This window comes from Cynara cardunculus, assembly GCF_001531365.2.
Source record: "Cynara cardunculus var. scolymus isolate 2C chromosome LG 4, CcrdV1, whole genome shotgun sequence".
Taxonomy (NCBI): domain Eukaryota; kingdom Viridiplantae; phylum Streptophyta; class Magnoliopsida; order Asterales; family Asteraceae; genus Cynara; species Cynara cardunculus.
In genome coordinates, this window is record NC_037531.1 from 17,220,139 (window position 1) to 17,245,113 (window position 24,975).

The 24,975-nt window shown below is 37.6% G+C and overlaps 3 protein-coding genes across 6 annotated transcripts; 2 read left to right on the plus strand and 1 right to left on the minus strand.

Moving 5' to 3' along the window:
* The first annotated feature begins 837 nt into the window (after positions 1-837).
* LOC112511820 (lysine-specific demethylase REF6-like) lies at positions 838-10,141 on the plus strand. 4 transcript variants are annotated; one of them, XM_025117608.1, is made up of 8 exons: positions 838-1,565; positions 1,659-1,746; positions 2,569-2,647; positions 2,722-2,789; positions 2,942-3,092; positions 3,380-4,020; positions 5,803-6,393; positions 8,752-10,141. In XM_025117608.1, exons 1-8 carry the CDS (start codon positions 906-908, stop codon positions 10,002-10,004), a joined length of 3,531 nt encoding a protein of 1,176 aa, XP_024973376.1. In that variant the 5' UTR covers positions 838-905; the 3' UTR covers positions 10,005-10,141. The 4 variants fall into 4 exon arrangements, with proteins under 4 accessions (XP_024973376.1, XP_024973379.1, XP_024973378.1 ...); XM_025117611.1 differs by having other exon boundaries at positions 3,716-4,020; XM_025117610.1 differs by having other exon boundaries at positions 838-1,548; positions 1,654-1,746.
* A 2,922-nt stretch (positions 10,142-13,063) lies between these two features.
* Positions 13,064-20,587, plus strand: LOC112511542 (lysine-specific demethylase REF6-like). The gene is made up of 7 exons (XM_025117208.1): positions 13,064-14,161; positions 15,137-15,215; positions 15,503-15,570; positions 15,831-15,981; positions 16,194-16,624; positions 16,709-17,206; positions 19,527-20,587. The coding sequence occupies exons 1-7, from the start codon at positions 13,321-13,323 to the stop codon at positions 20,555-20,557; spliced, it is 3,099 nt and encodes a 1,032-aa protein (XP_024972976.1). The 5' UTR covers positions 13,064-13,320; the 3' UTR covers positions 20,558-20,587.
* Positions 20,588-22,093: 1,506 nt separating this feature from the next.
* Positions 22,094-23,936, minus strand: LOC112510956 (adenine/guanine permease AZG2). The gene has a single exon (XM_025116308.1). The coding sequence runs from the start codon at positions 23,934-23,936 to the stop codon at positions 22,272-22,274; it is 1,665 nt and encodes a 554-aa protein (XP_024972076.1). The 3' UTR covers positions 22,094-22,271.
* Between the last annotated feature and the right edge of the window lie 1,039 nt (positions 23,937-24,975).

The following is a 24,975-nucleotide window of genomic DNA, read 5'->3' on the forward strand; positions in this document are numbered from 1 at the left end:
GTTTCTAAAACCCTATGAATGATTTCATATATCGGGTCTTCCTTAACCTTTAAGCACCGTAATTCTATTATAAACAATTATCGAATAATTATATTTCATTTTGCACTATATCATGAAGCCTATTAATTATTTTACATCAAACCATTCAACAACTTTCAAACAGCCCCCAAGATGTTGCCCAATTAACACTAATTCAAGTGATAACAAATCTTAGGGGCCGTTTACCAAACGCTTATCCGGGTAAGACTTACCAAGTAACATTACCTCACCGGATGAATATGGTAAGGACCAAGAATCTTACCCGGTAAGAGCGAGACAATGATCAAAAGTCTTTACTCGATAAATGAGAACAACGACCCTTATCACGGTAAGCGCTTACCGGATAAATTGTTGCATATGATGTCGTTTTACTGGATTAAAATCTTACCCGATAAGTAAATAATAGTGTTAAATTTTACCCATAAACACTTACGGAGTAAATAATTAGTAAACGGTCCTTAGACCATAAGATTTCTCTTGCAGTTCGAGTCAAGACTGGGTTTTTTCTTTTCTGGCAGTTCTCCAAAAACCCTGAAATTAATAAATTTATATTAAAAAAAGAAAAAGGAAAGCCAGAAGAAAACCCCGTTGGGAGTTGGGTGTGTGAGCCGCTAGATTTTCACGATTTCGTCTGTGAAAAACTTGCGACCCTCAAAAGCCAAAAACAGGGGAAATTCAATATAAATTGAAGATAAAAGAAACAGAGGAGACAGCAATATATATTCATTTCGATATATACAAACTAAATTCAAGAATCTGCCCTTCAATCTTTCTCTCTCTTTCGCCATGAACCTCTTCTCATCAGAGGTTCTCATCTCAGATCTATCTCACTAACTTTATTTGTATGTCTGGGTGATTTCTCTCTAATGGCGGAAGAGGTTTTTCCATGGTTGAAGTCTTTACCTTTAGCACCTGAGTACCATCCAACCCTAGCCGAGTTTCAAGATCCAATTTCATTTATTTTCAAGATCGAGGAAGAAGCTTCCAAGTATGGAATCTGTAAAATCGTCCCACCTGTCTCTGCTTCGCCGAAGAAAACTGCAATTGCTAACCTCAACAAGTCTCTGTCCGCACGAAACCCTGATTCATCACCTACATTTACCACCAGACAGCAACAGATCGGTTTTTGCCCACGTAAGCACCACCGACCGGTTCAGAAACCCGTTTGGGAGAGCGGCGAGATATACACGGTTCCCCAATTTGAAGTCAAAGCCAAGGCTTTTGAGAAGAGTTACTTGAAGAAAGGATCAAATTCCAAGAAGGGTTTAACGCCGTTGGAAGTGGAGACTCTTTACTGGAAGGCTCATGTGGATAAACCATTTTCGGTTGAGTATGCAAATGACATGCCGGGCTCGGCATTTGATCAAACAGTTGGTGGGTCTGCTGGAAAGAAACAGGGGAAAAAGGATATCGGGGACGCCTTGACGGTGGGGGAGACTGAGTGGAATATGAGAGGGGTTTCAAGGGCAAAAGGGTCTTTATTGAAGTTTATGAAGGAAGAAATACCTGGTGTTACTTCACCCATGGTTTACATCTCTATGCTGTTTAGCTGGTTTGCTTGGCATGTTGAAGATCATGACTTCCATAGCTTGAATTATATGCATATGGGTGCAGGGAAGACTTGGTATGGAGTACCCAGAGATGCTGCTGTTGCATTTGAGGATGTGATCAGAGATCATGGCTATGGAGGAGAGATTAATCCTATTGGTGAGTTTTGAGGTTTTTCGTTCTATTCATATTCAGATAGATCATAGGTGGATGTCTTATGGATTTCCCCTGTTTCTTGGTTAACTTCATGCTCTGTTTCCATTGCACATATGTTACTGAATGCTTTATGTACATGTTTTGGTTAACTTCTGCTTATATAAGATGCCGCTATGGGAAAAATGAACATGAAATTAGCAACTGTATCATGAAGATGGTATATATGAAGTGTTCTTTTTTGTTTTGGTTTATAATGTTCTAAGGATCTTTTGGTTCTTAATCATGCATACAATCCATGGAGGGAAGAACCATGTACAGTTATTGTTCCAATTCATGCTCAAAGTCTAGATTTGTACCGAATCTTTAGTGGACACTATGATGTAGGCTTGGTTTATTCTTTCTATCAAAGAGTTCTATCCTACATGCTTTCTCTATCTTGTAGTCAAGACAATCTTTTTGGAGCAAAAACGATTGTTTCTTGATCTTGCAATTAGTGGATGTAAAAATGAATTCAGCTAAGAAGGAAAGTGGTGCATAGAGATTTGTTGTTCTTCACAAGTGTTGCTTTTCTGATAAAAGGAATCCACATGATAGATGAAGGTCACTACCGTCTGATCTTTGCTTGCTAGCATCCTCAAATTTATATTAAAGGGCATAAACTCACAATGCATATCCAATCTTTATTATGTTAACAAACCTTATTTGGTGATCAAGAATTGCATCTACTTGATACTTTCTTTAAAGTAACAACGGTTTTGGCTGTGGCTTTTCTAGTTTTAACCCATTTTAGAGGCAACTTAAACAACTTCTACTGTGTGTTTTCAGTGACTTTTGCCACTCTTGGTGAGAAGACCACAATTATATCCCCCGAAGTATTACTTAAGGCCGGGGTTCCTTGCTGCAGGTAAGACTTCGAATAGGTTGTCAAGATTCCATTTTCTGTTCATCTGAAAGCTAATAAACTTTTCTTGTAATCAGATTGGTGCAAAATGCTGGAGAATTTGTTGTCACTTTCCCTAGAGCTTATCACTCGGGGTTCAGTCATGGTAAAATATTATTACTTCTATTTACCCTTCACGCTTCTTTTTCTTGTTGGTATCTTATTGTTGGGCATGAATAACTTACTATTGTGAAATTTGTTATTATGATAAGTTGATAACAGTAAAAGATATATCATTTTTTTATTTTTGTCATCTAGGATTCAACTGTGGGGAAGCAGCTAATATTGCAACACCTGGCTGGCTGAGAGTTGCACGAGATGCTGCAATTCGTAGAGCTTCGATTAATTGTGCTCCCATGGTATCTCATTCTCAGTTGCTTTATGATCTGGCAGTATCATTCTCTTCAAGGTCTATTCTCTAATCCCGTTATTTGTGAATCAAGGTCCATCTTTTCTACATTTAAGCATACCTGCTTTTCTCACTCTCGCACACTTTTCATAAGTCGGGGCTTTTCACGGAAACAACCGCTCTACATCTTACCCTCCCTAGACCCTACCTCCATGTAGGATATAATGGGCTCATTTGGTTCGGAAGTTGTGCCTCTATACTTGGTCCTTTGCTGTTCTATTTTAAGGTTAAACATGAATATTTTAAGATAAAAGCTAACGAAGCCTGTTTCGCTTCCCGTTCTACAGTGTACCAACAAGCATCAAGCCTGAACCTCGGAGTTCCCGATTAAAAGATAAGTTGAAAGTTGAGGGAGAAGCCTTAGTAAAAAGACTGTTTTTTCAAGATATGATGCAAAACAATCACCTTCTTCATATTCTTGCAAAAGGATCTCCTATCGTAGTTCTTCCTGAAAATTTTATAGACAGACGGATTGCCTTTCAATCTAATGGAACTTCAAGGCTTTCGTTCGGTTTACACACTCAAGAAGTTGATGAATTGAAGTCCACACATAGTTCAGATTCTGATGATGATGTTAATCTAGACAGAAAGCCGATGAGAAAATTTTCTTCGTTTTGTGGTAGGAATAACGAACTCTCACTGAATGGTGGGAAAGACGCTTCATCAAGTAGTTTAGCTTCTCAGACACAGAATACGGCCACCGGAAGATATAAGGGTGGTGAATGTGATAAAACGCATGATACTGGTATATTTTCATGTGTTACTTGCGGGATTTTGTGCTATGCAAGCGTTGCAATTATTCGACCAACAGAAGCAACTGCAAATTATCTCATGTCAGCTGATTGCAGAGGCATTAGTGATCTGGTTGCTGCCACAGATTTATTCACTAATGAAGATGCAAGTTTGGTGGATCCCAAATCCTCTTCAGGTACACCATTTTGCTTTCCATCGTTGTTAGTTTTGTGTATGATTTTGCAACTAGTCATAGACTACGAATTCAACCAGTCGAACTATGCACAACAACCGTCATTTGCATCCTAAAAGATGGTCAGTCTTTATCTTCTTAACAACCATCAAAAGACAACACTTTGGCACAAAGGGAAAAGAGTCCACTTTTTATGCTATAAATTCATGCCTATAAGTCTAGAGATGCACAAAAAAGCCCAGGCCCAAAATCTGGCCTGAAAGAGCCCGGGCCTAGTGAACCTGAAGCCCGATCAGGCCGAAATAAAGGGGTCTGGAAAAAGCTCGGTTAAACCCGATCGGGCCCTTTTTTTCAACCCAAAGGCCGGTCTGACCTGGGACTAAAAAAGCCCGGGCCTTATGCATCTCTTTTTACAACACAATTCCTTTTTATACTGCTGCTTTTATAGTTTAACATATATAGTCTTTTTGACAAACTATATTCATGACAATTTTTTGAAGTTAAAAGAACAGGTCAAATGTGGACTCTTTTAAGAACAGAGGGATTATAATATATTATGAAGATTATAGAGCTGTTTGGTTAGAATCAAGATTGTGCAAGTGCACCTTTGGGCCTGCATATGTGAATAACATGTTTCTGATACTATAGAAAGAATCATTTGGGGTTCCATGTAGAAAACAATTGGATTATATTTACCCAAGTATGAATTATTATCAAACCATACTGTAAAAAGGGTGTGACACCACCCTATCGCCCCCACTGTACCGGTCCCACGGCCATCATAGGAAGATAATTGCGTGTCCCAAGGGCAGGTAGGTGGTCTCTAGAGTCGAATCCCAAACCTCCCACTCATTTTGCAAGGATGCCCATCTCCTTGCAGAACAATTATTATCCAACCAAAGTGGGACTCTTCTTTTTCTTGTTTAATTCTGTCTCGTTCCAATTAAGGGATTGTTTGTTTACCTCTTAATAGTTTCATTAAGAGGCAGTCTTTGAATCGTTAAAAGGTGAATCTTGTTTGACAAAAAAAAGATCTGCCTTTTGATGGTTCTAAAACCCTCTGATTTTGTATCTTGGGTCTCCCTTAATCATTCAGCATCCTAATTTCATTGTAAACAATTACAAAACAATTATATTTCATTTTGCATTATATCATGAGAGTCTCTTAATCATTTTGACCACTTAATCATTTTGCACCAAAATATTCAGCAACCGGCAAACAACCCCTAAATGTATCATAAGTTATCCAGACGGTATATGTTCTATATGGAATGTACAAAAAACCAAAATGGTCATTTATGTGTTATTCAGACGGTTTATTCAGCATTAAAAACAAATAATTAATCTATACAGACAACTGAATCCATACAAAGCTTGATGGAAAAACGGTTATCCCTTAAGTCTTGTATGGATAAAGTTGTCTTTGTGGATTAATCTATCTGTATGGATTGAGAAGCTTTTTGTTTGGGAGAGTTTTTTCATAGATGGAAGAAGCGTGTTTTTAATAGGGAGGGGCAGATTTGAAAAAAATTTGGCTTTCTGCAAAAAACTCCCGCTCTCCCCTAGAAGCTTATTGAATAAGCCACTTTCTATATCTTTAGCCACTACCAAACAATCATGTATAACTGACCGAATAAGCTGCGAGTCCTGTTAAGCTCATTAAGCTGCTAACAAACAGGCCTTTAGATTGGTTGGATAAGGTTCCATAGAGGCATAATATTTGGTATGACGGCCTTTGCGCATTTCTGCATTTGTTGCTAACTTTCTTTGTTTACATGAATGCAGGGCAAATGCCAAAGAGCACTCGTGATGGTTTGTTTGACGTACCGATAAAATCTACTGACGAAGCACAGACTGTAGATGATAATCCGGGTATAACTCCAGCTACTGCAGACCAGAAAGTCAATTCCTCTCTTGGCCTTTTGGCTTTAGCCTATGGTGATTCTTCGGATTCTGATGATGATCGTGTCGAAGGAGATATCCATACTAATTGTTCTAGTGATCTTCCCCCTAATAATAAAACCGCACTTCTTGGAGCAGCCAGCTCTCATGGGGATCATCATGATCAGGATGCAAGAGGTGATATGAAGTATATAAACGATCAAACTTTTGACTGTTCTGTTGAGTTTGAAAGAAACAGAAGTTTGAAGGACTCAAATTGCTTAACGGGAAAGTCTCTAATTGCTGAACAGAATTGTTTATCGGATGTGCACGTTTCAGAAAAGGCTGTACGTCAAATTGAGAACACGCCTATAACCACAGTATGCGATGAAGAATCTTCTAGAATGCACATATTTTGTCTTGAGCATGCTCTAGAAGTTGAACAACGCCTGCGTGCAGTTGGTGGTGTTCATATGCTGCTCCTCTGTCACCAAGGTACGTTTTTTCTTGGCCTTTCCGGGGTGGCCTGTGTGTAAAACCTGAACATTTTGCCTTCTGAAGCCACTTTACAATCAGAGAACGTTAAAAAGATATTATTTTTTTTGAAAATGAAGTGTCAAGTACAATGGTCCTTCAAAGCTAACTGCTCAAAGAATATACAAGTAAATAGATAAGCTTGGTGATTAATGGCTTAGGAAAGTAAAAGAGGAAATAAACCATAATTGTAATTAGATAGAAGTCATAAAACACACGTATTGTTCCCCCTCTCTAATTTACCTGTTAGAGGTCCTAGTCCCTAATAACCAAATGGAGTCAAATACATACCCCGAGTGGAAGTGGAGTCGGGGAGGGTAAAATCTACATGGACCTAACCTCTACCCCAATGAATAAAGCAGCGGTTTCTATGAAGACCATGCTCGTGAGAAGTGTATCAAAGAGAGGGTCAATAATGGTAAAGAATTGAAAATTTGGTTAAGAGAAAGCAATAACATACAAATAGAAGCGACTACAAGAAACACATAACCATTGTAACTAAATACATATATAGAAATATGAGTATGGTTTACCCTTGTTCTAATTCATACTTTTAGTCAAACATGTTGGAGTCCACATCAGCTAGACTAACCATTCCTCATATATATATATATATATATATATATATATATAGGGGCCTAATCAAATGAGAACTAATTAGTTTGTGGTAACTGTGAGAACCAATATTAACCACAACTCAATAGATAAATTAGGAAATTTATAATTTTGGCAATTTTGAATTAAAATATTAATGCAAGGATATTTTTGGTATTTTAAAACTTTCCTCCCTCCTCTCTTCTCTCTCCGGCCACCGTCCTCCGGCCACCGTCCTCCGGTGATACTATAATGGAATCACAATGCATCATATATGTGCTTGGGTATCACATTGATGTCGTTTGTGTGGTCGATCGAAGATGTAACACAGTGGTATCACTATGCATCTTATATATGATTAGGTATCACAATGTATCTTTTGTTTAATAGAGTCAATATTTTTAGGTATCACAGTGGTATCATAGTGGTATCACCGGAGGACGGTGGCCGGAGGCCGGAGAACGGTGGCCGGAGAGAGAAGAGAGGAGAGAGGAGAGTTTTAAAATACCAAAAATATCCTTGCATTAAGATTTTAATTTAAAATTACCAAATTTATAAATTTCCTAATTTATCTATTGATTTGTGGTTAATATTGGTTCTCACAGTTACCACAAACAACTCAGTTCTCCCTTGAATAGGCCCTATATATATATATATTATGTAGGCAAAGGATTGTGTGAGAAAAGAAGTTATGGTGAGAAGCGTAAGAAGAGATCTGAATCCTTGATCACTTTAAATCTCATGCCCACCCATGAATTGCGCTTTAGAAGAGAATTGATCCAGTGCATCTGAGTGCACCTCATTGGTGTTGATATTCAATTATGATTGATTCAAGGGTGGAGATCTCTTCCTACACTTATCACCATAACTTCTTTTCTCACCGGAACCCAACCCTATATATAGGGTGGTAATCATTTGAGAACCATGTTATTTGTGAGAACTGTGAGATCCAACCATATCCACTATTTTAATGAGCATCCACAGTATGAATTACGATGTCTGGTTTAATGTTTGAGACATAAAACACTCATTCCTTGGATCAATGAGTATTAACAGTATGAATTACCATGTTCGGGTTTAATGTTCGAAATAGAAATCACAGTGTGAATTACCATGTATAAGTTCAATATGTTTGGCAGTGAATGGATCTCACAGTTCTCATAAAAGACAGAGTTCTCCCATGAACATCTCTCTATATATATTGGAACCTCTCTCCTCTCCTCAAGGGCTATTTTGGAAAGTAATCTAATGCGGTTCCATATATGGAAAACCCGTTGTCGGACTTGATTACTTGCCTTTTGTTGTTCAAAATTCCATTTTAACCCTTCTCGGGGGATTCCATCCACAAACCCAAAGTTTTCTCACATGGTATCATAGTCGATATCTACCATTCTAGGGACTCGGCTTTCTGGGGCAATCTATACACGTCTAGGCTCCTCACCTGTCTAGCCCTCTTTCAACGCCCTAGGGGCGTGTTGGAGTCCCACATCGGCTAGACGTAGACCATTTCTCCTCTATATACATTGGAACCACCTTCTCTTCTCAAGGGCTCTTTTGGAGAGTAATCTAATGGGTTCCACATATTTTCACAAAACATACGAGCTTCTGTGGCATCTTTAACTCGTACAAAGCCACCGTTTTGTCTATTTGCAATTCATTTACCTTTTTTCATATAAAATGATCAAGATTTTCTTGGATTGGCACATATTTGCACTCCATTTGCAGATTATTCCTCTCTAGACTCTGAAGCAAAGTTAGTTGCAAAAGAACTGGGAATTGATGATGGCTGGACCGATATCGGATTCAGAGAGGGTATTCAAGAAGACAAAGAGTGGATACAATCGGCTCTGGATAGCGAAGAAGCCACCCATGGCAACCGAGACTGGGCTGTAAAATTGGGGATTAATCTCTTCTACAGTGCTAGCCTTAGCCGCTCTCCTCTTTACAGCAAGCAAATGCCATATAATTTCGTTATTTATAATGCATTTGGACATAATTCTCCATCTAGTAGCCCTACAAAACCGAAGCCTTCCAGCAGGCAGAAAAAGATCGTTGTGGCGGGAAAATGGTGCGGGAAAGTATGGATGTCGAATCAGGCGCATCCGTTGTTAGTAGCAAGAGATCCCGAAGAACAAGATGATGTAAAACCTGCAAGACAATCTGAAAACACCCAAATGGTGATTAGTAAGAATGCAAGAAAGAGGAAGAAGAATGTTTTAGAAAGTAGGCGAATGAGTGTGAAGACAAAGTTCCCGAAAGTAGAGCGATCGTCATCACCAGCACCAGCACCACCACCTCCGCCAGTGGATGATTTGCCGACACTGAATGGCGGTTTCAGGCGGCAGCCTAGGACAAACCTCAGAAACAAGCAAATTAGAAAGGAAACAACCCCAAGAAACATTCTTGATCAGAAAGCAAGACAATTTGACATGGATTCCGAGAGAGAATCAGAAACGGATGGCGGGCCCAGCACAAGATTAAGAAAAAGAATCATAAAACCGCCATCAAAAGAACTCGGAGTCAAGATAGAAACGAAGCAAGCGATCAAGAAGCAGAGTGGCATCAAGAAAGCAAAGAAACCTCCTCCTGCCATGGAAGCAAGAGAAGAAGATGGAGAATTTGCTTGTGATATGGAGGGCTGCAATATGAGTTTCGACAGCAAACAAGAACTTCTGGTTCACAAAAGAAACGTGTGCCCGGTGAAGGGATGCGGGAAGAAATTCTTCTCTCATAAGTATCTCGTGCAGCATAGGCGGGTCCACATGGATGACCGCCCATTGCAGTGCCCGTGGAAAGGGTGCAAAATGACGTTCAAATGGGCATGGGCTCGGACCGAACACATTAGGGTGCACACAGGGGCACGGCCATATGTTTGTAACGAGGATGGGTGTGGACAAACGTTCAGGTTCGTGTCGGATTTTAGCCGACATAAGCGGAAAACAGGGCATTCTGTGAAGAAACAGGTTCAGGAAAGGTAAAAAGATGGTAGGGAATGTAATGTTTAACATGTGAAAGATGAAACTAAACTGTTGTTTCTAATTTATTAACACATTGGAAGTAGGTTTTTAGGCCATTTTAGGGAGGAAATATTAGTGGTCTTATTTGGTCGGTTTAATCGGGTTTTGGTTCTTTCGTTTTTCAACTTTTTCCAAACTATCCGATAACCAAACCAAATAAGGTTTGGTTTAATTGGTTTTGGGTCATTTGGTTTAGCCAAATTGGACAAAAATAACCGAAACCAACTACCTTATTTTGATTAGCCAAACCGTTTAACAATAATACCATTCTCGCCATCATGAAAGCACAATACATCTTGCGATGACGTGGGAGACCCGATTTACCCCTGACAATGACGGAACACAAAAGTAGGTCACATGTATATGTTAATGAGAATCACTTACGAATCAACATTCATTGAGTTCAAGTACCCCAGGTTTATAGTTTAATGGGTTATCAAGCTCAACCACTCTAGGTCTAAAGCTTGAAATATTCAAGAATCATGGTTTAAGCTCGTTCACTAGAAATTACATCATATTAGTCAGTAGTTGATTCCCGACTTCAAGAGCCTACGCCATAATATATTGCCTATGAAGGCCCAATGCATATTTCAAGGTACAACTACGGAATGTTCATATCAGTAAAACCGAATCTTATGCCTATGGATTTATTTTAGTACCGTCTAATACATTATAAATTTCTAGATATGCCGAACCATATCCAAACACATAAGCATTTGCGTATAAATAGCTATCAAATGGGTAGAATCCCCATTTTATCAACATACCTAATAAGACTATTTCTAAATTTTGGTTCCAAAACCCTTCATAGTTTTGAAATAACAATCTGTATAATATATAAAATCATTCCCCATACTTAGTTTATCAAAATGCACACAGTCCCCCGAACCCCCAAAATTTGACCTAAATGGTCGAAAACCAACAAAGTATGAAATACACGAAATGGGAGCTTTAAGAAACTAAAATATAGGGTTGGGTTTCGTGAGAAAGAAAGTTATGGTGAGAAGTGTAAGAAGAGATATCCACCCTTGGATTAATTCTAATTGAATGTCAACACTAATGAGGTGTACCAAAATGTACCAGATCAATTCTCATCTAGATTGCAATTCATGGGTGAACATGAGATCAAAAGTGATCAATGGTTCAGATCTTTTCTTATGTTTCTTACCATAACTTCTCTTCTCATTAGATCATTCGCTCTAAAATATAATATTTTAACATCATATAGTTTTAGAAAAATGTAGGATGAACTCACAATGCTAGGTTCTGAAGAAAACATGGAAATCAAGAAAAAGGGAGAGGAAGAAATTGAGTTAGGCCAGAAAATGAAAGAAAATAACCCAAAATCGGCCCTATATGCGCACTTGCACCCTTCCCGCAACTTAAGTCGCAGCGCAGGTCACCTACGTCCCTGGCCTCGCAAACAGTGTTTCACGCGATTGGGCGACGACTCGAGATCTCCCACCAAGTCGTCGGACCTCCTGTTTCGCATTGTGTTTTCTTTTTCTAGATTCCAAGTCAAACGAAACTAACTGTTATTTAGGCTTGATAGATCATCACTTTAGGTCGAACACAAGGCCAAAACTCATATTAAATAATAGAAGATTTCGGGGGTATTACATTTTAGTGCAAAAATATATATTACACCATACGATAATATTCTATAATTCAGGACATTTTCGGTATACTTGATGGTAATTTGATTAAATAAGAATGAAGAAATCAAACGGATAAGCGAAAGCTTAAAATGCTTTTATGGAAATCAGTAAAGGAAAGAAATAAATAATCAAGGCAAGGAAGGAATTGATCTACACGCAAAACAATCATGGTGGTTATAGAAAAGACCGTGCCACCGTTAATGTCTGTTTATGAAAGCAGTTAATTAACTAACCATCAAACAAAAGCGAATGTAACAGTACGTCAATTTTACAACCCACTTCGATAAAATGTTCACAACCCTTTATTTTGAACCTTCACGTATAAGGAACTAATCACTTTTCTAAAGAAATCCAAGAAAAATGGATAGAAAGACACGGAGGAATAAAAATCATCTTGTGGCCACAGAGATTCAAATGTGGTGACTCCGGGCTACCCGTAAAGCAGGTGGTCGTCCTGGGATTAGTCGGCTCGCATAACGGGTTGGATATCCAGGTTAATTAAAAAAAACACGCTATTTGAACGCCGTAAAAGAAAACCTTAAAACACTGCCAAATCAAGATTTTGAAATTCATACGGTGGTGGTTAACATGCAAACACCTTTCATAACTAATTCGAATGACCACGTACATGATCTGAGACGAAGAAATTCGTACATGTTCATATCATTTTGACAATTGTATATTTTCAAATATCTTAACTGTTACTCTGTTTTTACAACATGATTAAAATTTCAAAAACGTTTATAATTTGTTCTGCAACACGTAATTGTTTCTCTTTTCGCAGAACAAGATCAAGATTTCAAAAACGTTCTTAATTTGTTCTGCAACACAAAACTGTTTCTCTGTTTACAAAACAGGATCAAGATTTCAAAACGTTCATAATCCGTCTTGCAACCCATCATCGTTTCTCTGTTTGCAGAACATGATCAAAATCTAGAAACATTTACAACAGTTTGATCTGTAATTACATCTTTCAAAAAAATCTTGTTGCAACCATATCAAACATCTAAATAAATCCAACCGATTTGACTCATCCTTATCTTTATCAATTCATACCTTATCACACAATCAGTCGGTTCATTTAACATGGACCGAAGAAACTTTAATTCTCGAAGTCTTACTTGAAAGAAAAAAAAAAGATTATAAATGCGTAATTTCAAGACACGTAATCCAGAAAGAATCCAAATTTCCTCATGGATGACTTCATTCGATCCTCGAATTCAAATTATAACCGCTAAAAACCACAAATCAAGCAAAAAACCACCGTCTTTTTTTTTTCTTCTGAAAATTGCTGATCTGAGGGTTCGTCGAGACTGATCCCATGACAAATCGCAACCTAATGTAGATTTCACCGCAACTCTAAAATAAATCTCCCGGTGGCTACAAACGCGGAAAAGAACCCAACATTTTTTAAGGGGGTTTCTCTCAAACCCACCATTAAACCCCCTTCCTCTTCCCCTGTTTTCACCATTTCCTCTGTTTTCCCCTTCTTCTCTCTGTTTTCTCTTTCGCCATTTCCCGTAAACCTCCATTGATCGAGCTTCAAAGATCTCTTTTACACTATCGTAATGCTTATCGTCGAAACCGACTGTGTGTGAGTTGTGGTGATTCTTGATTTGATGGCAGACGAGGTTTTCCCATGGTTGAAGTCTCTGCCGCTAGCACCAGAGTACCATCCAACCCTAACCGAGTTTCAAGATCCAATTGGGTATATTTTCAAGATCGAAGACGAAGCTTCGAAGTATGGAATCTGTAAAATCGTGCCACCTGTCTCTGCTTCGCCGAAGAAAACCACAATTGCGAACCTGAACCAGTCTCTGTCCGCCCAAAACCCTGATTCTTCACCTACATTCACCACCAGACAGCAGCAGATCGGTTTTTGCCCACGTAGACACCGCCGACCGGTCCACAAATCCGTTTGGCAGAGCGGCGAGACCTACACTCTCCCACAATTCGAAGCCAAAGCCAAAAATTTCGAGAAAAATTACATGAAAAAGGGATCGAATTCGAAGAAGGGTTTCACGGCATTGGAGATGGAGACCCTTTACTGGAAAGCTCAAATGGACAAACCGTTTTTGATCGAATATGCAAATGACATTCCCGGCTCGGCATTTCATCAAACAGGTGGTGGGTGTGGTGGAAAGAAACAGGGGATAAAGGAGATTGGCGACGGATTGACGGTGGGGGAGACTGGGTGGAATATGAGAGAGGTTTCAAGGGCTAAAGGGTCTCTATTGAAGTTCGTGAAGGAGGAAATACCTGGTGTGACGTCACCAATGGTTTATATGGCTATGATGTTTAGCTGGTTCGCTTGGCATGTTGAAGATCATGAGTTCCATAGCTTGAATTATATGCATATGGGTGCTGGGAAGACTTGGTATGGAGTACCCAAAGACGCTGCTGTTGTGTTTGAAGATGTGATCAGAGATCATGGCTATGGCGGAGAGATTAATCCAATCTGTGAGTTTCGTGGTTTTCCTCCTTTTTTTTTTCTATTGTATTAATATATAAGAGAAGCTACTTGTTGCGATATACATTTTGATTTTAATATTTTATTTTGTTTTTTATCTTCGTCGATGTTATAGTATGATCTTACGTGATTTTGAAAAAGTGATAACATTTTTATTTTTGAATAAAATATAAATTTAAAAATATCATTAAAAATTTGACAAAAATATATCGATATTACTATCAAATTAACTATTTAAAATTCTTATTTTTTGTGGAATTTTTTGATTCATTTTTTATTATAATTTAATTTAGGTACAATAACGAAGTAATTTATATTTGGTTTAATAATATAATTTTCTTATAAAAATACTAATTAATTATTTTGTTAGAACTCGATAATTTTCTTAATTATATTTTAGATTATGTATATTTTAAAATGAGATGTTTATCCTCTATTTGATTATGTTTATCCGTAGTTAGTTACACGAATTCAAACATGGAGCTTTAATAAGTTGTACTTATGCATAATTTACTTGTAATCTTGAATTTTAAATAATATGCATCAATATACAGTACATTATGCATAAAATATGGTTTTTAAGAGTTTTTGTCAAATGTTTTATAATATAAATTCATTTAACACGTTATATTTCACTTCGTGTCAACAAAACACTTAGGGGCAATTTACCAAACTCTTACCCGAATAAGCGTTTATCAAGTAACATAACGTTATCAGATGAATATGGTAACTTGGTAAGTAATAAGAATCTTACTGGGTAAGAGCAAAGGTAAGTACCGAGAATCTTACCCGGTAAGTAAGAATGATGGCTCTTACCAGGATTAAAGCTTAACAGGTAAATTGTTGTATTTGATACCATTTTGGTGGATTAAAGCCTTACCCGATAGTTTCATTTATAACGATTTAGATAATCTTATACATTTGATTCGTATTTTTGAGCTCGAGTTTCTTCGTGTTATTTTCAGTAACTTTTGCTACTCTAGGAGAGAAGACCACGGTTATGTCCCCAGACGTGCTGCTTAAGGCGGGGGTTCCTTGCTGCAGGTGATACCTTGATCGACCTATTCTCTCTATTCGTGTCTAGTTTGAATCAGTCAAACCAAACAAACCCAGTATTTTCCACTCTAAAACGGAGTCTAAGAGGGGTTGGATGTACGCAATCCTGATCTCTATCTCGAAATGGTAATGTTGATGATTCTGAGAAGACACCCGACTTATGCAATAGCTAATGCCTAAACCCTAAACCCTAAACCAGGATCTGGATGGAGTGGGATGTACCGGTTTGGATTAATCAGTATATCTGAAAGCTCACTATGTTGCTTTTTAAATAGGTTGGTGCAAAAGGCTGGAGAATTTGTTGTCACCTTTCCTAGAGCTTATCACTCAGGCTTCAGTCATGGTAAAACACCATTACTTCCACACTTGGGTTCCAGTGAGAAGGAGAGTTAAAAGTGAGAAGCGTAAGAAGAGACCTTCACCTTTGGTTTGAGATTTAAGGTGTGATCAAGGGTCGAGATTTCATCTTACGCTTCTTTTTACCTTAACTCTCTTTCTCACACGATCTTTCGCCTGCTTCTCCTAACGTTCATGTTTCTTTCTCTCGTCTATAAGAAACTTATTAGCAAACATCGGGCGTATTTGTATGATTTTTCCATATAGGGTTCAACTGTGCGGAAGCAGCTAATATTGCAACCCCTGGATGGCTGAGAGTTGCACGAGATGCTGCAATTCGACGAGCTTCTGTTAACTCCGCACCCATGGTGTCGCACTTTCAGCTGCTGTATGATCTAGCTGTATCACTATCTGCAAGGTTCGTTCTCTAACTAGTGACACGTTCAAACGAGAACCGTAAATATTTTAAGAAACTAAGAATCAACTATTCATTATGAATAATATTCATGAATATTTTGGAGTTAGTATCCATTATGAATAACTCATGAAATAGCTGATTCCGTTCCTTATTACTTGTCCTATCCGGACATGAGAAATGCTTACAACTTTTTGCTTCACTCCTTTCAACAGTGTACGAACAAGCATCAAGCCTCAACCCCGTAGTTCGCGATCAAAAGACATGTTAATGGCTGAAGGAGAATTCTTGGTAAAACGACTTTTCTTGCACGACATGATGCAAAACAACGAGCTGCTTCACACTCTCGGGAAAGGATCTCCGATTGTTGTTCTTCACGAAGATGCTTTATACAGTTCGACTTCCAAAGATTCGTGTTTTGGATCTCAGTTGAATGTAAGTCCGATGCTTCCCACCCGTGGTTTATTTTCATGTGTTAGATGCGGTATTTTGTGCTACGCTTGTGTTGCAATTATTCAACCAACAGAAGCAACTGCACGTTACCTCATGTCGGTTGATTGTAGAGCGATTACCGATCTAGTTGCTGCTACCGACGTCTTCGCTGCCAACGAAGATGCAAATTTGGTGGATCTGAAACCCTCTTCAGGTATACCATTGTTCATCATGTTACTCCTTTACCGATCGGGTTACCAAATTCAAGTTGTAGATAATAACACGAATACGATTTCAGCTACTGGATCACCGAAAGTCAATTCAGCACTCGATCTTTTGGCTTTAGCGTATGGCGATCATTCGGATTCTGAGAGCGACATTCGTGTAAATTATTCTAGCAATGTTTCGCTAAACATTAGCGACGATGGTACAACAACCAACTATAACGGAGATCGTGTTGATGGTAGAGTTAAGATTGGGGAATCTAGTTATCGAATCGCCAATTTTGTTCGCTCAAAATGCAACAGATTCTTCATGGAATCGAATTGTTCAATGGGTCGATTTGAGTATCAAATACAAGTGCCTCATTCCGAGAGGAAACCTTCATCGAATGCAAATGAATCTGAAGCGTTGATCATTGGCAAGTCGATAACACAAGCTGGGAACACGCAGATGAATCCAACACGCGATGACGATACTTCGAGAATGCACATCTTTTGTCTTCAACATGCTGCCGAAGTAGAGCAATGCCTTCGACGGATCGGTGGAGTTCGTATCTTGCTACTCTGTCGTCAAGGTACGTTTTTGAGAACCGGGAACCAACTATTTTGTGTATTATTTATGATGAATGACGCTGAAGAATCATGTATTTTCATTATGAATAATTTTTGTGATGAATATTTTACTATGACATTCATCATGAATAATACGTGAATAGTTAATTCCCAAGATCTCAAAATATTTACGGTTTTCATTTGTATTACCATCAACATATTTCTTAAATAAAAGAGACACACACACATATAGGGGGATATCTTTGAGAATTGGTGCATTATATGCTATTTTATATGATTTTTTTCATCTAATACTAGGATTTAGAATATTGATTAACATATATTTGTTTCACAATTTGAATCTTTTTAGTCTATTTGTGAAACAAAACTTAGAAGTAAAAAGTTCCATAATGCAAACCGCATACATGTAAAATTAACAAACACATTGTGAGACAAATATATGTTTAGCAATACATTAAATGTTAGTCTTAGATGAGAAATAAATCATGTGAAACACTATCTTAAGATAAAAGTTCTCGCGTTTATCACAATATATGAATTTTTCAAATGACTAAGCCCCTATATATATATATATATATATATATATAGGGTATATATATAGGGTATATATGGAGATTTAAGGAAAACTCTAAATAAATGAAAATTTAAAAAACAATTTATCAACCGTTGGATTAATTGATTTAATGGATATGATTAAATGTTACAACAATATATTTAAATTTTAAATTGAAAACCTTGATCCCCCCCCCCCTTATTTTTGATTCAGAAAAAGACGAAAAGTAAACAAAATTCGAGCGAAATAAATTACACCAAAGAAACGATTATATTTTTTCATTAATTTGATATTCATATTGATATACTTTTTCAAGCGTTTTTTCATGGTTTTTTTTATTTATTTAGCATTTTCCTCTTAATCTGACCTTATATACATAGAGAAGGAGGTGCAAAGGAAAACTCTGAATAAATGAAAAACTACAAAACAACTTATTAATTGATTAATGGATATATATATGGGTCTAATCAAATGAGAACTGAATAATTTGTGGTTGTAGTTTGTGGTAACTGTGAGGTCTAATCTCAACCACAAATCAACGGATAAATTAGGAAATTAATAATTATGGTAGTTTGAGTTAAAATTATAATTAGAGGGCATATTAGGTATTTTTAAAAAACTCTTCTCTCCTCTCTCAGACCTCCAATCTCCGGCCTCCGGTGAAATCGGTATCACAGCATATCACAATGGGTATCACATTGTGTATATTTTTTTAAGGTTTGGGTTGGTATCATAGTTGTTATCACAATGGTAGCACAATATATCACAATGAGTATCACATTGTGTATCTTTGTGATTACTTGGTACCTGCCGGATTAATATTCACCGGAGGCCGGAGAGATGAGAGAGGAGAGAGGAGAGTGAGTTTTTTAAAAATACCTAAAATGCCCTCTAATTATAATTTTAACTCAAATTAACATAATTATTAATTTCCTAATTTATCCGTTGATTTGTGGTTGAGATTGGATCTCAAGTTACCACAAACTAATCAGTTCTCCCTTGAATGAGCCCCTATATATGTATATATATATATGTATATATATATATATGTATATATATATATGTATATATATATATATATATATAGACAAAGAATTGTGTGAGAAGTGAAGTTATCATTAGAATCGTAAGAAGAGATTTGAATCATTGATCAATTATAATCTCATACCTACTCATGAATTGCATGTTAGAAAAGATTGATCTGGTGCATCTTGGTGCACCTCATCAGTGTTGACATTCAATTAGGTTGATAAGGTGGTGATCTCTTCTAGCGTTTCTTACCATAACTTCTATTCTCATCAGAATCTAACCGTGCACACACATATATAGAGAGAGGTGGAAGTTCAAACGAGAATACCTCAATTTTACGAGAATGAGAGAACACCCTTATCACATGTGATACGGACACGTGTTCTACGACTTAGACCACGCCAAAAGTTGTCACCGTCTATGATTTAGCATCACATGTGATAGTCTATCAAGATTATAGCATCAATATCAACAACACCCTTATCACATGTGATAATACTTGTGAGGGGGCTTAGTGGTGTAAGGACGACTTGGCCCGCAACCAAGATCGCATCTAAAATCACTCGCGGTCTCATGTGTATCATATGTGATGGAATAATAGTATCACATGTGATTGTCTATAGTAAAAGAGTGTTCTCGCATTCTCGTAAAATGAAGGTGTTCAAAAAATGAACGATTCAGATGAGTTTGTAAAGTTAATACTGTCTACTTAGTTAACAAAATGATGGTGCATCTTGCAGAATATCCCAAGCTAGAAACAGAAGCAAGATTAGTGGAAAAAGAGTTTGGAACTGATCATATCTGGACAGATCTTGAATTTAAAGAGGCTACCAAACATGATAAACAGATGATTCAATCAGCTCTACATAAACAAGAAGCCACACATTGCAACCATGATTGGGCTGCAAGACTGGGGCTTGATCTTTTCCATAGTTGCAAACTTAGTCGTTCTCCGCTCTATCGCAAACAGATGCCTTACAATTCCGTTATCTGTAAAGCATTCGTAAACGGTTCTCCATCTAGTGACCCAGTAAGCTCTAAGCCATCGAGCAAGCATAAAAAGATCACCGTGGTAGGAAAATGGTGTGGGAAGGTATGGATGTCGAATGAGGTTCATCCGTTGCTAGTCGTACGTGATGTTGAACATCAAGAACGCGATAAAACTGATGTTTCGGGTTTTTCAAGAATGGATGCGAAACTTGAAAAACGACCCGAAATCACCCAAGTTGTAGTTATCAAGAATCTAAGGAAAAGGAAAAGAAAGAATATGACAATAAGTAAGCCAATGAAGTTCACTACAATGCAGTCATCACCACCACCACCACCATCATCTCCGCTAGGCAACTTGTCGTTGAGTGGTGGTTTTAGGCGGCAGCGTACGAGAACCCTTAGGACCAAGAAAGCGGTGGAATCAGAGGAGGGTGAATTTGGTTGTGATATTGAGGGTTGCATCATGAGTTTCGACAACCGAAAAGATCTTATGGCTCACAAAAAGAATGTGTGTCCGGAAAAGGGATGCGGGAAGAAATTATTTTCCCACAAGTATCTTATGCAGCATAAGCGTGTACATATGGACGATCGTCCTTTCAAGTGCCCGTGGAAAGGTTGCCAAGTGACGTTCAAATGGGCATGGGCTCGCACCGAACACGTTAGGGTCCACACGGGTGCACGCCCGTATACTTGTACGACAGAAGGGTGTGGACGCTCGTTTAGGTTCGTGTCAGACTTTAGCCGTCACAAGCGAAAGACCGGACATTTTGCGAAGAAGTAACTAAATTAAAAAAAGGTAAAACGTAATAAAATAAGCACTTATAATAAGTTGATAAGCATTTTTGTATAAAAGTATAAGTTGTTTCAAATAAGCAATCCCAAACTTCTCCTTTTATTTACATTAGATTTAGTTTTCTTTTTCATTTATTTTGTAATTTTCTTTTTCTTTGAATCTTTAAACATTAGAAGAAGATGCAACATGGCGGATCGATAATAAAGTTAAAGTTTTATAGATTCTTGTCTAGCGTCTTCTAGGCTGGGGTAGTTTACAAATTCTTATTCGGATAGCGCTTATTAAGTCACATTTCTTTACCGGATGAATATGGCAAGAACCAATAATCTTACCTAGTAAGAGCGAAAGCAAGGACCAAGAATCTTATTTGGTAAGTGATGACGAGGACTCTTACCACGGTTAGTGCTTACCGGATAAATTGTTTCACACGATGTCGTTTTGGTAGACTAAAATATATACACGGGATTGAACCCAATATATATATATATATATATATATATATATATATAGAGAGAGAGAGAGAGAGAGAGAGAAAGTTTGTTTTAAATGCAACTCATCACATTTGTACAACCAATGCAACCCAATAAATTGAAATATTTATTGAAATGAYGAGAGTTCATTTATTATGATTTAAATATTTATGGAAGATGAATAATGTTAATTAATTATGATCAATATTTTATATTATGAAACAATCAAAATTTTTATGAAATTACATATTCATCAAATTCAATGGACGGTTGAGATTGTGTTGTATTGGTTGTACAAATGTAAAGGGTTGTATAATAATTCACCTCTCTCTCTCTATCTATCTATCTATATATATATATATATATATATATATATATATAAGTTTTCATCTGATGTTAGTATTCTCCAAATCGTGATTTACAATATTAAAGAAGACGTTATAAATATAAATACGATCCCGAATTTTCAAACACATTACACTTTCATAGAGTCGAAGTTTATATATATTTTTTAAAAATTGAATTTTGATCATCGCATAACTATATCTAACGGTAGTTACATTAAAAAATGAAACGATGAATCGACATGAGTTGCCATTTGTAGGAGACTTGTTTCTTTCCATCTGCACGTGTCCCACCCTCAAAATCTTGGTAGACTTGTAAATGAATAATTTAAGGAATACCCCTATACTTTGAGCTTTGTACAATTACTTCCCTCAAGTTTAAAACATTACTTTCATTAAACATCTAAAGTCAAGTTTTTTTCCAAGTTTAAAAAATTACTTTATAAGGATTTTATGCAGAAAGTCAAGTTTTTTCCAAGCCTATCAATTTCAATTAAAAAACATGTTTCTTCCATCTATGAAAAGCTCTCGTAAACATGTCCTTCTATGTCATTTTATATTGTCATCTAGTTTATCAACTAACTTCTAGATTTATCAACGAGCTTATGATCTAACAACTAATTTTTTTTGCTAAGAGTTAACTTATCAACTAATTTGTAAAACATAACCTCATAAACTTATGAGTCAATCACAAACGAGACACACGAAAACGTAAACGTCGAAATAGGCTAAACTACATTGTCAAAAGATGCACGAACGGCCAAAGAAAAACTTTCTCGTGGTAGCCCGTGCATCTTTTGCCGTTTTTCAAGACATGTCTTAATAACTTAAAACTAGACTCAACAAAAAGACGATGAGCGAGAATCGGAGATCCGCTACCGAACATATTTACAAGATCTCGACGATTCGATCGGCTGCAACGGTGGCCGAAACTTGATTTTGTTCTCTTGAAACCCTTTTCTTCATCTTGATCAACCATTTGAACCACCAAACTCCGTAATCATACAAGCTAAGGGCAACGTGCATCCCGATTCCTCCGATAATCCCGTTTGAAATCGAGTATGTTAACGGCATCAGTAAAATGGTGACGAATGCAGGCACAGCTTCTTTAACGTCGTTCCAATCGATATCTTTGATCACCTTCATCATCATCACCCCGACCATCACTAAAGACGGGCCAATGGCCCACGGCGGCACACTGCTAAACAGTGGAATAAAAAATATCGACAAAAAGAAATAGAAACCAACAATGATGGCGGTCAATCCTGACCGTCCACCTTCTCGAATCCCAGCAGAGGATTCGACGTACGTGGAGATTGGAGAGACCCCGAGTGTGGACCCCACAATCGAGGTCCCTGCATCGACCAAGTACGCCATGTACTCTCCTTCGAAACTGCCTTTTTGATCCGCAAAGCCTCCAAGTTCCGCCATCGTGTATAGCGTGCTGGTGGTCGCCAGTACGTCTACATACAATAACGTAAATAGGGCAACCCAGACTTCACTGGTGTTAAAACCGGTGAAGCTGATTACGCCCAGAGTGGACTCGATTTTGTGAAAATCGACCACTTTTTTGAAGTAACGGTATTTCGTGTCACCGTCAGGGGTGTCGGGAAAAACCGTTACGGACGTGTGCCTAATCCAAGACGTTAACGTCACAAACACGATACCATAAATCATGCTTCCTTTAACATCCTTCATTAACCCATAACACGTGATCAAGAACCCGGCAAAACCCAACCAAAACGTCGGGCTCTGCATGATCCCACCGGTACATACTCCGGTCACTGTGTTTTTACCGGTGCATGCGGCTAACGTCACCAGGGTGTCGGGATCGGGCCCTACCAATCCAACACCCTGGTTAGATTGCAAACCGACGAATGCTATAAAAAGACCGATCCCAGCCGCACAAGCTAACCGGACCGATCGAGGTATGAGCCGTGCTAGCTTGGCTCGGAGTCCTAGAGCCGCGATTGTTAGAAAGATGCAAGCTTCAACCAAGACGATAGCCATCGCGGTCCGATACGAAATGGAACCCGACCCATGAAACCCGACTAAGTTGTAGGCCAAGTAAGCGTTCGGTCCCATTCCGGGAGCCAGTGCCAGCGGCAGGTTGGCGAGACCACCCATGGCTAAGGAACCGATCATCGACGACCAAACGGTGGCGGCGATAAGGTCATTTTTAGTCTTGGAAAGGCAGTTTTCATAACCTACGTTGGGTTTGAACTTGCAATCGTCGGCAAAAGCAACCGCCGCTGATTGGTTGGATGGTGGTGGTGGTGGTGGTGGTGTGCAGTCGGAAACGGAGCAAGTGCCGCCGGAATCAGCTAGGATGGTAGCGTTGACGGTGATGATATAGGCCATGGTGAGGAAGGTGGCGGTGGCGGCCCGGAGTTCTTTGGTGAAAGAGGTTTTCCTGGCGTCTAATTTAAAGTATTTGCCGATTTTGGTGTTGGAAATGGAATGATTCAAGTTATTTTGCAGGTTCTGCCATGGATTCCCAAGTTTTGAAGAAACGCCATTTTTGAATCTTGAATACAACTCTCCTCCTTCCATTTCTCTCTCTCTCTCTCTCTCTGTAGCTTTTGTTGCCTTATTTGCTTTGCCTCTTTTATACATGATGCATGACAACCGGTGTTTGGGATTTATTAAATATTTTATTATAATTCAATAATTATCTTAATTATATTTTAAATTTTTTATATTTTAAAATAAGATAAATAAAATATTTATCTTTTATTTGATTATGTTTATCCACAATTAGTTATACTATTTTAAACATAAAGCTTTAATAAGTTATACTTATACACAATTTATTTGTAATCTTGAATTTTAAGTAATATACATCAATAAACAGTACTTCAGACATAAAAATGATTTTTAAAAATTTCTATCAAATATTTTATAATATAATATAAATTTATTTTATTTTATTTTTGAAAATAAAATAAGGTTAAGAGGTTAAAAATGACTTTATATGTATGTTGTTGTACTTGTCCAACTTGTTATTATCATTGTATTCAAAGCCATGTATTCCACCAAACATGTTCCCTCTCTGTTTTGAGCCAAACCCACTCAACTATTTAAAACTAAGGATATAAAAAAAGTCGATTTTATTTATATCCCCTTCTATATTAGTGGTATTTGAGTGATAACGAGTTTAAGAATACAAAATTTCAACCATAAGGATAGCGTTCGATTGGTTTGAGCTTGAGCTCCAAAGGTCAAAAGTGTCTAGAGATCTCTGGTTCGAATTCAATGAGAAATAAAAATCCCTTGTGGTCATGGAGGTTCAAATACAGTGACTTCAGGCTACCTGCAAAGCGGGTGGTCTTTCTGGGATTAGTCGGCTCATATAGCGGGTTGAATATCTAGGTTAATAAAAAAAACTTGAAAAATGTCGGTTTTATTTATACCCCTTCTTATATTACTGGTATCTGAGTGATAAGAAGTACAAAATATGAGTGGTCTGATGAAGAAAAAGTATGAAATATAAGTTGTACGTAATAAATTACATGAACCCGTAAACCAGTTTTCATATATTGGTTATCGTATGATTAAAGAAACTCACATTAATTCAAATTTATTATATATA

Coding starts and splice junctions, on each gene's coding strand:
- LOC112511820 (XM_025117607.1), top strand. CDS start 906: ATGGCGGAAGAGGTTTTTCCATGGTTGAAGTCTTTACCTTTAGCACCT. Junction 1,747..2,568: donor AGGAGAGATTAATCCTATTG/GTGAGTTTTGAG, acceptor GTGTGTTTTCAG/TGACTTTTGCCACTCTTGGT. Junction 2,790..2,941: donor TCACTCGGGGTTCAGTCATG/GTAAAATATTAT, acceptor TTTGTCATCTAG/GATTCAACTGTGGGGAAGCA.
- LOC112511542 (XM_025117208.1), top strand. CDS start 13,321: ATGGCAGACGAGGTTTTCCCATGGTTGAAGTCTCTGCCGCTAGCACCA. Junction 15,982..16,193: donor GCTGTATCACTATCTGCAAG/GTTCGTTCTCTA, acceptor TCCTTTCAACAG/TGTACGAACAAGCATCAAGC. Junction 16,625..16,708: donor GGATCTGAAACCCTCTTCAG/GTATACCATTGT, acceptor ATACGATTTCAG/CTACTGGATCACCGAAAGTC.
- LOC112510956 (XM_025116308.1), bottom strand. CDS start 23,936: ATGGAAGGAGGAGAGTTGTATTCAAGATTCAAAAATGGCGTTTCTTCA.